At 42.4% G+C, this 15,881-nt stretch overlaps 1 protein-coding gene across 3 annotated transcripts in view; it reads left to right on the forward strand.

The window, feature by feature from the left end:
- The window catches only part of LOC126439756 (speckle-type POZ protein-like), a 59,450-nt gene that overhangs the window by 37,117 nt on the left and 6,452 nt on the right, over nt 1-15,881 (forward strand). For all 3 annotated transcript variants that reach the window (XM_050090578.1, XM_050090579.1, XM_050090577.1), the window contains one exon: nt 1,060-1,206. In XM_050090578.1, coding sequence (XP_049946535.1) covers nt 1,060-1,206 — 147 coding nt within the window. The remainder of the gene's footprint in view (nt 1-1,059; nt 1,207-15,881) is intronic.

Genomic DNA, 15,881 nt, shown 5'->3' on the forward strand with positions numbered 1-15,881 from the left:
TTTCCGTGCATTCCCTTTTACAAAGCAGACACGAAATCTCTGCGCCCCCCCCCCCCCCCCGTCTTGTTCGAAGTTCCCTGTGGTGTTACCAGAGGTCGTCCACGGAATCCTATGAGGTTTCCTGCTACTGGTATACAGCAGATTATATTCGCTGTCCACCTACAGGTGTACGACGTATCTCCCACAGTGTCAGTATAGATGTGACGTTTTCATCCAGCTATCATTTGTTGCCTCTGTCTTTTGGATACATATGCTCCATACAAGTCTATTTTGTTTCCTTTTCAATTAAAAAAAAATCCATATTCAATAAACTACATGTTACTTCACAAGTTGTAAACGTTGTCCTTAATACAAAATTGCATACACTTCGTAACCCATTTTTGTCTTTTAATGGTGGACTCTACTGCAAACTGCTCAACACGAAAATTGTTGTTTAAGAAACACATCACCACTGCTGTCTTTTTCAATGAATCGAATTGTGGAGACATTACATGCATATATACAGTTCTATTTGCTTTACTCAAATGCAGATTTTTGAATATACTCTCGATAACTTTTATAGCATAGCTCTTGTAATTCTTGTCCATCTTCATTCCCTCGGGCTTCACATCAAACAGCGCCTGCATATCCATGACCATATAGTTTCAACAGTAAGTTGATACCCCAACTTATCAGTCTCTCTCTCTCTCTCTCTCTCTCTCTCTCTCTCTCTCTCTCTCTCTCTCTCTAAGTAGCAGCCAGTTCACTTTAACTGCTTCTAAATTCTGACTGATAGTTGTTCTGTTAGGGCAGCAAAATTGTTGGCCCTTATGTTTGGGATTTGGTTTATGCTTCATTGTGAACAATTTGTTGTTTCGCATCTTAAGCTACGCCAGTGGGGAATATAGCAGAAGTAGTGCAGAAAAAGACAAGTTAATTGGTGGTACAGTCACGTTATGTGAGAGGCTGGTGTTGTTGGCACTGAGTGTTCTGTTGCCCCGGTGGACAGTCCCTCAGCTGTACCGCCTGCAGTGAGCCCCTGTGTGAACACGCCCACCCACACAGTGTTTCTCTGCGCAGCTCGCCGACCGCCACAGGGGGCGGGTCCACCCCCAACTCTGACCGTCAACCCCACAGCGGCCACAGCCGGACTCCTGCTGCAGCTGCGCCTCCCACGTCTGCCCGACACACCCCTCCACCTGATGACGCAGCCGTCTCGCGCTTCCGGTGAGTTGTGTTGCCACACGTGCCCAAGTCTTACCCTCACAGTACTGCTTATTTAGGCATGATCCAGCCGATATAGTGAATAAAATAAAATACAGATTCCTTCAGTTTTTGGATAGAGGTTACAGATGCCATTAAACATTACTCCTTTCTCACTTTTTTGGCTATGATATTTTGAAGATTGAGCACATATGCAGAAGATTTCTCGTTCTCTGTATTTGCAGTGAGAATTACGTTCAGTTCAGTCACTCAACTGTAGTTACGTAGGAAGTGTCCCATTCAAATCATACCCATTCCCAAAGATTCTTTATATATTGATGTGTTGAATCTGATTTTGTTTTTAGTGACGATTGTGTGTCTTACAAATTGATTCTGAATTAAATGGGTGTGGAAACAGGATTTTTCACACAATTCCTCTCAACAAAATCTATGTGAATGGTTGTAGATATAAGTTGTTGAAGACACTGAGTAAGAAATGGCGAAAATAAGGTAAACAGAAATACAAGTAATAATGACAAAAAGTTAATATTTAGTACAGTAATGAGGATACAGCTTGTTTTGGGTATGTCTTAAAATGTAATTCGAATATTCCTTAAATGGTTCCCTGGTCAGTTACATCTGTAGTGGCTATTGGAAATCTGTGCCGCACTGTAACAGGAACCCAGATTTGCTGCTTATTGCAGGCAGTCTCCTTGAGCAGTCGGTTGCCTGAGCACACCTCCACTTCTGACTCAGCTTCTCATCGACACTTGCACTAGAGTTTATCCCGGGGGACTTCTGGGAAGAGTATCAAAAGGGAAATCTAATCGGTGGATGTTATCCTACTTCAGAGGATGTACATGAGAATCTCTGGCGGTAGTGTTTGCAAACCATGGGTAAAAAGATCATCCACAATGGCATTTCCAGTTACGCCAGCAAATGCACTCAGCTGGTCTAATGGTTGAGGTATCTGCTCTCTAGAAGTGAGAAATGCAGTGGGTGTGGCTGAGTGGAGATGCGTACAGCACTGTATGGCTCGTCACTCGTAAACAAACTCCTGTATTCGATGGATGATGAAGGTCGCCAGGTGTGATGAGTAGTGGATTTGATTCACCGAGGAGAAGTTTTGCATAATTCCATGGTATAGTTAACTTTTATTTTTAGAAAAGGGCAACCGACGTGGGCAAAGATAGTTGGACCTACTGTATATATATATATATATATATATATATATATATATATATATATATATATATATATATAAAACCAACAGCAGAGTTTCCACAATGATGATGGTGCCACTACAGCGGAGTTACTAAATACAGTTTTCCTCAATTCCTTCACGAAAAAAGGCAAAGTAACTATTCAAGAATTCGAAACCAGAACAGCTGTTAGCGTGAGTGACATAAAAGTATATATTTTAGGTGTTGTGAAGCAACTCAAATCACTTAAGAAAGGCAAGTCTTCTGGTCCAGATGGAATACGAATCAGGTTCCTTTCAGAGTATGCAGACACAATAGTGCCTTTCTTAGCAATCGTATACAACCGTTCACTTGGCGAAAGGTCTGTTCCTAAAGACTGGAAAGTAGCACAGGTCACACCAATACTCAAGAAAGGAAATAGGAGTAACCTATTGAATTACAGAGACACATTACTGACCTCAATTTGCAGTAGGATTTTGGAGAATACACTGTACTCGAACATTGACTCACCTCGAAGAAAATGACTTATCGATACATAACCAACACGGATTCAGAAAATATCGTTCTTGTGCAACACAGCTAGCTATTTATGCCCATGAAGTAATGAGTGCTGTCGACAAGGGATCTAAGATCGATTCCATATTCTTAGATTTCCAGAAGGGTTTGATACCATTTCTAACAAGAGACTATTAAATGGTGTATACGACCCGGGGCGCCACCATCTAACCGTCTAGTATTGCCCCGGTACGAAATATCATAGATCCAGGGTTGATGCGCAGATCAGGTTGACTTGTAGTGGGGAGGGGGGGGGGGTGATCTGTGTTCACATTTAGTGACTTTGCTGTTTCCTCTTTGTTCACTGCTGTCATGTCAAATGAAAGAGAGTGGTTTCTGTGGCTGGGAGATATCAAGTGAATTAAAATTCATTCACACAATTACGGAAGATTAAAATATGTCATTAGTTCCAGATTTTAATACAATTTCCACCTATCTGACAGTCAAGCATTAATTATCTTGCAGAACAATGAAGTTACTTTTGTCGCTTTGCTGAAGTAATTCGGCTTTTATTTATCTTTTCCGCTGAGGCAGCCAGTTTGTTTGAAACAAAGTGTTCAAATCCACACTATTGGCTAGTTTCAACTGTTCACTGCATTTCAAGGGCACGTTTTCATCTTCTACAGGGTGTATATGACCCGGGACAACCGGGAGATCTGGGAAAAACCCGGGAACTTTTTCATCCAGGAGAAAACCAGGAAAAACCCGGGAATTTTTTAGAATTCTGGGAATTTTTCATTGTTTTAGTTTTCAGTTAAATTTTTGTAATTTTGACTGGCAAGAACCGTTACTCTAACAAATGATATTACTGTACCCCACAACTGCAGAATAATACTGCAACAATGAAACTTAACGAGAAAAAAAAACCAAAATAACTTAAAATGCAAATGAAATGCGCCATATACGACGACACAGTCCTCATGCAAGCGTCTGCCAACAGTAAAACGTGTCAAAGGCTTTAGGAAGACTTCATAACAACAAATTCCCTCCGATGACCGTGAAGTCACAACTGTTTACATTACATTCGTGTTAGCAGTTACGAGCAAGCTCATGCGCATGCGCAGCTGAGTCGTGTTTGAGAAGCATATTCTCCCGCTTCTGGCTACAGGAATGTGGCTCTCCGCTGTGCAAGCAGTCACAGCAAACAGCTAGATGGTACCGGGAAAAGGGGGCGCCAAATTCATATTCTCAAGGAAAAACTTATTTCACAAAGCGCCTAGCATCCAGCGCACGTTGATCTATCAATCATTTATATGATTTTGAAACGCATCCTTGTTGGTTTCTGAACACATTTTAAGTTCATTTCTGAATGAATCGTAAGTTGGTTTTTGAATGCGTGCGTAGTGTACGTGATGTCTCTGTCAGGAGAATCCTAATCGCATCTAGAAAATAATCTTTCTGCAGACAAAAGGGGATGGGGCCGTACAAGCTGAGCGGAGTAAAGCCGAACGGATAAATGCCAGTCGCTGTCTGATTGGGTTTTCGAATGTTCAGCTTTCTTATAATTCATAGCGAAATCCATAGATTCAGCCTACCAGAATGGAAATAAACGACTGCAGGAATAACAAGTGGGTAAGATAACGTATTATCTTCTCGTTGTATCCAAGAAAATGAAATTTTGACAAACTTTCTGCCCAGATTGCTACACTAGTAAGGTCCAGTTGTACAGTCCCCGGCTAGCAGCCGCTTAAGTTGTGATTCGGAAGTAACGCAGAAAACGTTTTGTACGAATTTGTAACAACGCCTAATGGCAGAACAATTTAGGGGTAACTAAACCGGTGATTCTGGCAGGGTTACTGAAGTTAATCGTCGAACAAATTTTGACAGTGGCAGGAATGTCCACAGAATTGGTGATGACAAGATTGTTAGAACGAGGAAGCAGAATAAACGGGGACATCACACAAATTATGGAAGGACGAGACTATTCCAAATTTATATAAGAATTTCGCAATACTACTTTCTGATCTCATGCTTGAGAAACTGGTGCGTATGAATGAAATGTGAAACTATTTCCTAACATAAAGCTTTTTGCTTGTTGTAGGCCTAATAGGCATTTGATATATGTACTTAGTGAATTATATTCTATCATGTATTAAAAATGACTGTGTGCCAATACAGTCTCGCTAATTTGGTGGGTGGGTGTGTGTGTGTGTGTGTGTGTGTGTGTGTGTGTGTGTGTGTGTGTGTGTGTTATAAAATTTGCTACAATATTAGAAAGGCCTGTTTTGTTTTATTTAGCATACATCGACAAAATATATGTAATCAGATCCAGAAACCACACCAGTCTTAGCTATTATTTGTATTAACAGCTTTTTCAGTATTAGATAACGAAATTTCGAATTTTCATGCAGCAAAAAGTTTGACCAACTTTGGTGAGGTAATAGATTCTTGTGCAGAAAGCAAAAGCACGCCATTTAAAGCTGTAGCAAGATTAGAGAGAAAAAATGCTAGGAGGTAAGTATTGAAATGTGTACTTTCTTGCTTGTCTCTTGTCTATATTGGTTTTATGCATCCTATATTTTACTTTTGTCACACAAAACAGGAAGTTATTAGCTATTAGGCAATAGAGTCCAAATTTTCTGAAGAGATCTTGTTCTCCCGATTACAAATAATCCCATCCGCTATTAATGGTGAGTTTTTTTAAAAAATAAAGAGGGGCAGGCTGTCAAACTGGCTGACTGGGAGCAGGAGAGGCAGCACAGGACATTTCTGTTTCCACAGTCCTGAATATAGTTTAATGTCATCGCTTACAAAATATACACGTTTCAATTCCACAGAGTGAAATACAGTGACGTGCGATAGGAGAACGCTGTACGAAGAGGCGTGGCACTGCACTTTGGCACACTTAAGGCCAAATAACATGTCTAATATTTTCTCTAACACGTATGTTTTTGTTTCAAATTTTTCAGAATGATGTGTTTTACAAGATGCACATAGGGTAATTTTGAAAATTCGTTTTTTTTAGTATTGACCCGGTTCGCAAATATCGTAGATGCGAGGCTGATACGGAGAGAAGTCCGAGCTATAGTGGGCAGTCTCCACGTGGCCCGTGTTAACGTTCAGTGGTTTTGCTGTTTCTCCTTTGTTTACTCTCGCGTCAAATGAAAGCAAAACGGATATCTTTGGCCGGGAGGTATCAAGTGAATTAAAATACATTCACATAATCACCGAAGGCTGATATACGTTATTAGTTTCAGATTTTATTTTGTTTCCACCTTTCTGACAGTCAAGCACCAATCGCCTTGCAGAACAATGAAGTTATTTTTGTCTGTTTGCTAAAGAAATTTGGGTTTTATTAACCTTTTCCACAGAGGCATCCAATGTATTTGAAACGAAATTTTTAGTTCCACAGTACTGGCTAGTTTCAACTGTTCGCTGCATTTCAAGTGCAAGTTTTCATCTTCTAGCACGTACGGCATTATGCCATAATAATGAACCAAACATAAGATTATGCAGTACTGGTACTCCAAGAAAATTTACATCTGAATCTGGACACACGAATATGCGCTTTAAGTTGCAGTTTAAATGTGCACATTTTAGTATGGTTCACGAAATTCTGATCTCTTGGAGTACCCTGGGACGTCTTACTGCTTTTACAACGTAATGTAAGATCTTTTAATGTTATACGTGTACGTACATACTGGCTTCCTACGTAATGATAGCTGCTCAAGCGCGGGCGCCTCTTACCTGGCGCTCTCCGGCAGCTGCTGGAACGAGCCTGTTTCCAGCAGGTCGTGGAAAAATATTGCGAATGCTGGTTTGAAAGGCGTTACTTTCAAAGTAAATATCCTTTAACGTAAGTTGGACTATGCGCGAGGGTGTACCATGGAATTCTTAAATCACAGTGTGTTTGACTCCATTTAAAAATCAACTCTTTGATGACAAGCTATTTAGAAGAATTTCAAACCCTGGAGATCAGACATTTATGTCATCATTAAAAATTTTACTGCCACATTTGTGTGATGTATCTTAAAGTGTAACACGCGCAAAAATCAACATTATATCGAAAGATTAGCTTCTCTTGCAGCTTATTAACCTTTGTGACCAATATTATATGTGGAAGCTTTGCTTTTCTTGTAGCAACACTATGTATATTAATGTAAGCCATTAACTCGTGTGTTACCGCTGCTTAACAGGGATGTTGCTATTGACTGACTACATCACGCGTCCTATGCTCTGAATACTTGCTGTCATGAGCTGGCGAGATCACGTGACATGAGCTGTGGCTGGCTTACAAAAGCCTATCGCAATCTCGATTTCAGTGATTCGGAAAGTAACATGCGGTGTTTGGTGGAATTCCAATGTGTGCTGTCGTAATACGAAAATACGCAACGTACGTGTTGCTGCACATCAAAGATATTTCCAAAATGTGTCTTTATCCCTGAGTTTCGTTTTCTAAAGTGCCGGGAAATTCTACACCCATGTCCAAAACCATAACCATTCAAAGGATTGATAAGTTTTGCACTTCTGAGGGAAAAATATACTGTCACTTAAGACAGAAAGTGTTTTCACGAGGGAGAAAGTGTATTTTTAAGCGGGAAATCCGGGAATTTTTTCGTTGTCCACGTATACATCCAGTATTAATCAAATTTGATACATATGAAGTATTGTCTCTATTGTGTGACTGGATTCTTGATTTCCTCGCAGAGATGTCACGGTTCTTACTGATAGACAGCAAGTCATAGAGTAGAATAGAAGTCATATACGGCGTTCTGCAAGATAGTGTCATAGGCCCTCTGCTGTTCCTGATTTACATAAATGATCTAGGTGATAATGTGAGCTGCCCCCTTAGATTGTTTGCAGAGGATGCTGTAATTTACCGTCTAGTAAAATCATAAGACGATCAATTCCAATTACAAAATGATCTAGAGAGAATTTCTTTATGATGCGGGAAGTGGCAATTGGCACCAAACAAAGAAAAGTGCGAGGTCATCGACGTGGGTACTAAGAGAAATCCGTTAAATTTTGGGTATACGATAAATCGCACAGATTTAAGGGCTGTCAATTCGACTAAATACCTAGGAATTACAATCACGAGCAACTTAAATTGGAATGACCACATAGATAATATTGTGGGAAAGGCGAAACAAAGACTGCGCTTTGTTGGCAGAAACTTGGAAGATGCGACAAACCTACCAAAGAGAGCCTACATTACACTTGTACGTCCTCTGCTGGAATATTGCTGCGCGGTGTGGGTTCCTTACCAGGTACGATTGGCGTACGACAGCGAAAAAGTGCAAAGAAGGGCAGTTCGTTTCGTGTTATCGCGCAATATGGGTGAGAGTGTCACTGATATGATTCGCGAGTTGGTGTGGCAGTCACTGAAACAAAGGCGGTTTTCTTTGCGGCGAGATCTGTTTACGAAATTTCAATTGCCAGCTTTCTCTTCCGATGGAAAATATTTTGTTGACATCCACCTATGTAGGGCGAAATGATCAACATAATAAAATAAGAGAAATCAGAGCTCCAATGGAAAGATTGAGGTGTTCCTTTTTCCTACGCGCCATTTGAGTGGAATGGTAGAGAAATGGTATGAAACAGGTTCATTGAACCCTCTGCCAGGCACTTCAGTGTGAATTGCAGAGTAACCATGTAGATGTTGATTCCCTCCTGTATAGAGATTCAAGTACTTTCTGCTTTGATTGACCAAGATAATCAGCTGCAGATTTGATCGACTTTGGAATCCACTGAACATTTAAAACCCTCCTGCACCTCAGGCAGGCAACAGAAGCACACCCATTTCCACTCGCAGTCATGGAAGACAGAGAGAATTAGTGTTGAAATTATATCAGGGGCAGGCAACAAACAGAAATTTTTCAATTTTCCTGCATACAAATCATGCGGGTAATAACGCGTAATTTAGCACAGGAAGTACATACCTACAAATAAAAAAATTTTAAAAACGCTACATATAAGATGACACACACCTACATGTGCTACATGCACACTGAAAACATCATCGACAGTGTCGAATTGTATACTTAGTGTCCAGGATAATAGTATTAATAATGCAGCACATGCCGATATCAAAATCAGTATGCTCCGTAGAGAATGTGAAACAAAGCAGAAAAAAATAGAACGCCAAGATGACATGCAAGACTTGGAAAGGTAAGAAGTGGGGAAATGTTTGGGATGCAAACACGCCGGCCGCGGTGGCCGTGCGGTTCTAGGCGCTACAGTCTGGAGCCGAGCGACTGCTACGGTCGCAGGTTCGAATCCTGCCTCGGGCATGGATGTGTGTGATGTCCTTAGGTTAGTTAGGTATACTTAGTTGTAAGTTCTAGGCGACTGATGACCTCAGAAGTTAAGTCCCATAGTGCTCAGAGCCATTTTGTGATGCAGCGTCAAGGGTAACAGCAGCCATGTCTCCGAGCTGATAGTCCGTGCTGCTGGAAACGTCGTCGAACTGTTCGTGCAGATGGTCGTTCTCTTGCAAACGTCCCCATCTGTTGACGCAGGGATCGAGACGTGGCTGCACAACCCTTACAGCCATGCGGATAAGATGGCTGTCACCTCGCCTGCTAGTGATAAGAGGCCGTTGGGATCCAGCACGGCGTTCCGTATTACCCTCCTGAACCCACCGATTCCATATTCTGCTAACAGTCAATGGATCTCGACCAACGCGAGCAGCAATGTCGCGATACGATAAACCGCAATCGCGATAGGCTGCAATCCGACCTTTATCAAAGTTGAAAACGTGATGGTACGCATTTCTCCTCCTTAGACGAGGCATCACAACAACGTTTCACCAGGCAACGCCAGTCTACTGCTGTTTGAGAAATCGGTTGGAAACTTTCCTAATGTCACCACGTTGTAGGTGTCTCCACCGGCGCCAACCTTGTGTCAATGCTCTGAAAAGCTAATCATTTGCATGTCACAGCATCTTCTTCCTGTCTGTTAAATGTCGCGTCTGTAGCACTTCATCTTCGTGGTTTAGCAGTTTTAATGGCCAGTGGTGTATTATTCAGACAACATTCTGCATCACTAGAAATACGTCTTCTCGCCACGGCAACTAAAGGCAGTCTCTCTAATTTAGATTTTTTTCACAGTTTTCGGAAAATATTGAAGTAGCTTTTTTGAATTTGTACTGAGGCATAATTTTACTTTCACTGTGTAAAGGAGTGTTGTCGCTTTTTGAACTTTCACCAGGTCCAGTGTTTAATTTTGACTATGTGAGGCAAGTATATGTGACACCCATTGCCCCGGGGGGAGGGGCGGATTGAATGGAATATCAAATGCGAAGAAACAGGACACCAGTTGCGTTACACAATTTTTATCGAAACTAGTGTGCTCTTTCTTCACATAGACATTCTTCAAAAACAGACGTTGAAAATGAACAAAAATCTAAACGACAAAACTGGTCGCTGCAGTGGACTCGGGGAACTGCTGGCGTAATCGGCGCCCAGCGCTACCAACAGAAATGGCAAACGTTTAGATTCACGACCCAGTTCTGGCGCTACAGCTTGAGGGTTGATGGCGTTTGCAGAAATGAAAAAGCAGGGAAGTCGACGTGAAGTGTTGCGGACAAATCGGATACGTGACGATACCAGACGATGGACCCACGAGACACCTTTCAGTGTGCCACTTACATGCAGTTACCGCAGCTCGCACGGTGGTTGTCGGGAGGCGTGAACATCCGTCGCTTTCCTTTCAGTTCTTGCTCTGAGGGGGATAGCTTGTTGATGTACAGAGTATCCAATAATAAATCAATACTCCAACGAACAGCTCTAAAACCGGGAGTGTACTTACGACGTGCAGCCCATATTTTTATAGGCAGGCACGTTGATGATTTTGCTCTGATATATCCATACTTTCGTCGATACATGGAGAGCAGATAACGGTATTTTATTTTATGTCGATACATCGGATACTGTACATTTTAAAAATATCAATTCATAGGCAAGCTCTATCATTCCGCAATCGACGTCTGTTAAAACCCGTCGTGCGGCCATCAAGACGTCGGAAAGCCTTTCCGAGGAGCCATCTCAGTACAGGTGACAGCGGCGCCAACACGCCGCCCTTTTATACCTTGCGAACGCGATACTGCTGCCATCTGTATGTGTAGATATCGCTATCCCATGACCTTCTGTCAGCTCAGCCTGTCTCTGCCTGGAAGCACCCGGGTGGTTCTACAGCGCAAAAGACCTGCTGTCAATTTGAAATCAGAAACTACTCGAAATTGTACGTAGACGGAATAGATTTTAAATAAGCTAAACATTTATTCAAAATAACTGATGCCTTGTCATCCACAAACTAAATACTTTCCTTAGTGAAGTGTGTTGTTACATTTTAATTAAGAATATAGTCAAATTGTACACCATCGACTGCTAGGCACATTTGGAATGGCTGTTTGAGAGAGGGAGATGAACTGCACAAGCTACATTGGATGATAGGTCGTTGTGTGGTCTGGCGCGCATCATCTGACGTACCTGGGGTTCATGACAGACTCTATCTTTCAGTGCTCCCCGTAGAAGGAAATCGAGTTGAGTCATATCAGGGTACCTGGCTGTACTGCAGCATTCCGTCCCATACAACGGCCGGGAAACTTTCCATTCATTGGTCGCTTTGGAGCAGGGGAGCGTCTGGGCAGCGGCCGTGTTCGATCCACATACACTGTTGCTTGTCCACGGAACTACCTGTAGAAGAACAGTTAGTAAGAATATGTGCATAGATATTTCCATTTAATCACCCCGTGGATGAAGTGAGGTCCCACAATGCAATTTCGTATCGTGCCAAATCATACATTCATAATAAGAGCCTGTTACTTCAGTTCTGATGATTTTCAGAATCGTCTGCCATGCACTGCAGCACAGGAAGACAAAATTTTAAGCCACGTTCGAAATCACGTCCTCAGGAGTTCCCACTGGAGTGTCAGATGGTAAGGGTGGCATCAATATAAATGCGAGGTGGGAGTGACTCTAGTCTGCTGACCCCTCATTCCTTGGCTATACGTGTGGTGCCACTGTGCCAATGGATAGGCATCGCAGCCAGAGCGGCTTCCTCCAGTGCCCTGTCGGCTGCAGCCTTCGCCCTCGTCCTCTGGGAGACGTCGAAGCTGCGTCTTCGCACTGCTGACCTAATAATGCGTGCAAGGGTCTGGCGCGATGAACGACGACGGAAAGGACAGACATTCCTGTTTCGACAGAATTTCTGTGACATTCGCCATATAAAAGCAGCAGTGTAAATTCACCTCATTAGTGTACACGTCTGCATGCAACGTAAATTGTACCAGAAATGACCTGCATATAGACGACACAGTTGCTTGGTAGTTCTGCAGAGCAGACAATTAAACAGTGGAGGGGTCTGGTACAGTGGCGTAGCCTAGCCTGGCCGTGTTTTGTTTACAGCGGAGTACCGTGTGTCTGAAACCTCGTGAGCGAGCGAGCGAGCTAGAGAGTGCCCGCCCTTCCTACCCAGCCACGTCACGAGGTACTTCTACGGGATGTTCCGAAACATGGGGGGGGGGGGGGGGGGGCGGCACTCAGGCGAAAACGCTTGCTATTGGGTGGAGCGCAGTGACGTCACGAGGACCCTGACGCGGCGCAGCCGTATGCTTACACGGCAAATGCGCCGCAGCACAGACTCGGTGCCATGTTACTCCTTCATTTTACTTTCGCTTTCGTTCGATACGCATCTGTACAAGTCAAAACAAGGGGCATGACAGGTTTTGTACACATTAACAGTAAATAAATGATGATTAAGTTGGAAAATAACTCGCTCGTTTGATGAAGAAGCAGATATGAATATAGTGTGTTTCTACTGCCGTTTACCAGACGACGATGCAATCCATAACTGCTTCCTCTTTGCAGCACATTTCTTCATTGCTTCCAACTTTGCTTCTTGATTGAGATGCCTAATCCTTACAAATGTTCTCGTTTTTACATAAAGAGTAATAACTGGTTCATGGACCTCAGGAAACTTTTGTTTTGTAATAGAGCACAGAGACTTTACATTTTTTTGTTTACACAGTCCATTTCCGTGAAAAGCAGCAAATTCATCTTCAAACAGCAACACTGTTGTTTTCCCATGCTGGCGTTGGAGTGTAAAGACCACCACGAGATGTAATTGATATCCAGTCTGCAGCATGATCTCCTTCACTTTTTGCTCCTGGAAAGCCCAGTGATTTATCAATGTTGTGGCACTTAAATGCAATATAGCCTGTACTGTATTGTACCGCATCTGGAAGAACATCTCACATTACAGAGTCGTCCCCCATTGCTACCACATCTGTCAGTTAATTTTCTTCCACATTCACAGTTTCTGGGATTCCTTGTAGCAGCTCTTCTTCAACAACATACACACAGAGCTCACTGGTAATGAAACTTGGGGATGCAGGATCCGGGTCGGGTCGACGCCACACTGGGAAGACTCCGTGTTTAATTCTTTAGTAACCGGCGTGTTCCCAGAGAGAGAGAGAGAGAGAGAGAGAGAGAGAGAGAGAGATATCACTTGCATTACCTGTCAGTGTAAGGAGACTTACCCTGTTCCTTACTTAAATAGGTGTAGGATTGTTATGAAATATACCTAATCCTCATACCCTAGGAAAAAAACTTTCCACGCAATCTTGATTCAGTCTGTAAGTTAATATATAGCTAACTTACACACTTCTCATACTTCCGAAAAGACCAAAGAGAGACATTTTATTGTAGTTATAAAACCTTTTTGGAAAGGCTACATTCTTTCTTTCTCACCAACGCGCATTGCTGGACAGATATCTAAGAATCTGTTCAAAGTATTTTCTCAAATTGAGAGATTAATTCCAAACCCACTACACAAGGATGAGCATTCATATTTTGGAACTCTAGAGTTCAAGGCATCAAAGATGTCGTTAACGAGTTCAATAAAATTACTTTCAACGTCTTCATGAAGAACATACTTCAAAGCCTGAGCTGTTTGTCGTGAAAATAGTCGCGCTGCCATCTGTACATTCTGCATTGCTTGTCGAGTTACGTTTAAGTGCGCTTCAGTAATGTGGTGTGTTATCGTTAAGTCACTCTTCTGATGCTTTAAAAGTTCCTGTGTAGCTGCCTTGGATATTTTGGATTCATCAGGTAGCGTAATGCCTGTATCCAAGAAACGGTTCCGTAATAACTTTAACAGGTGTGGTACATCGAAGAAAACCTATACATTCGTGGTGTCGTCTGCTTGATTTACGAAATAAGTTCTCTCTGTATCGACAGACAGTTCCTTCCAAACTTTTATATTTTTTCCGTCCATATCACACGTCACAGCAACAACACCGATTCCTGATGCCTCAACTACCTTAATGATGCTCTGAAGCAAATTACTGGTAATCACAGTGTCGAAATCATAGTAAACTGGTTGTTTCCACTGCTTACACAACCCACGTATCGTGCAAACTTGTACATTGGAATGTGGTCCGACTACTACGTCTTCAGACGAATCGTAACATGTGCGGCCATCAAAATTGATTTCGTCAAATGTCAGAACTGCTTGTCTCTCTCTCTCTCTCTCTCTCTCTCTCTCTCTCTCTCGAGTAGTAAAAGTGTGTGACTTGGCTTTCAATAAATGCAGGATATCTTCAAGAATACCCGGTCTGTGTTTAAATTCCTTCGTCCGTTTCTGAAGGGTTGGCCTGCACGGCAAAGGAATTTTTCGCTTTCGCAAATAAGTGTATGCTTTAGGTGACAGAGCTCTTAAAGTTAATGCATGGGATGTGTCCTCTGAATTCCACTTTACCCTTTTATTTTCGTTTAATAGGCATCTTATTTGCGCCAGTGTAAAACAATTTCACAATACACTATTTACACTTTTGTGCAATGTTGCTTTTTCTTTCACGTCAGATGACTTTTCTGCCCGCTTCAGCGAAAGAACACGTCGGAGATCTTTCGTTTCACTTCGTAAGGCTGCATCACATTTTTTAGTGCCGCTTCTTACTGTGCATTCAATCTCGGCCCTCAGTTCCTTAATTTCCGAATTCTTATTCAATAGTTCAGTGGGTGCATGAACGCAATCTGTACATGTGCTTCGGTCGACTTTCTTTTTTTTTCGGTGACACAGTTTCTAAAGCCGTCAAAGCTCGCTTTTGCAAACTTCTTGCTCCACAGCGTTGTGCACGACTTCCGGATCCCTAAGGAATGAATTTAATTTTAATTTTATTATTCCTAAAATTATTTACTGAGTAGGCCTACTCTTCCTAAAATTTTTGACCAAGTACTATGCAACTGCATTAATTTCTCACTAAAAATCAGATCAATAGACAAAAGCGATTATATATCACCGGCATAAGCGGCTACAATAGCATAGTTTGATAAAATGTAAAAATACAATGTAAGAGGAAATACAGTTATACGAACCCATAACCTCCAACATGGGAGTCAGAAACCATACCACTACGCTGCGAAGTCAGCTGGTCAGCATCAGCTATTGTTACAGAAGTAAATGTAAACAAATTACGCGAAATATGCTGATTTTGTCATTTGAACTACACTCCTGGAAATTGAAATAAGAACACCGTGAATTCATTGTCCCAGGAAGGGGAAACTTTATTGACACATTCCTGGGGTCAGATACATCACATGATCACACTGACAGAACCACAGGCACATAGACACAGGCAACAGAGCATGCACAATGTCGGCACTAGTACAGTGTATATCCACCTTTCACAGCAATGCAGGCTGCTATTCTCCCATGGAGACGATCGTAGAGATGCTGGATGTAGTCCTGTGGAACGGCTTGCCATGCCGTTTCCACCTGGCGTCTCAGTTGGACCAGCGTTCGTGCTGGACGTGCAGACCGCGTGAGACGACGCTTCATCCAGTCCCAAACATGCTCAATGGGGGACAGATCCGGAGATCTTGCTGGCCAGGGTAGTTGACTTACACCTTCTAGAGCACGTTGGGTGGCACGGGATACATGCGGACGTGCATTGTCCTGTTGGAACAGCAAGTTCCCTTGCCGGTCTAGGAATGGTAGAAC

Source organism: Schistocerca serialis, unplaced genomic scaffold (assembly GCF_023864345.2).
Source record: "Schistocerca serialis cubense isolate TAMUIC-IGC-003099 unplaced genomic scaffold, iqSchSeri2.2 HiC_scaffold_1343, whole genome shotgun sequence".
Lineage (NCBI taxonomy): Eukaryota > Metazoa > Arthropoda > Insecta > Orthoptera > Acrididae > Schistocerca > Schistocerca serialis.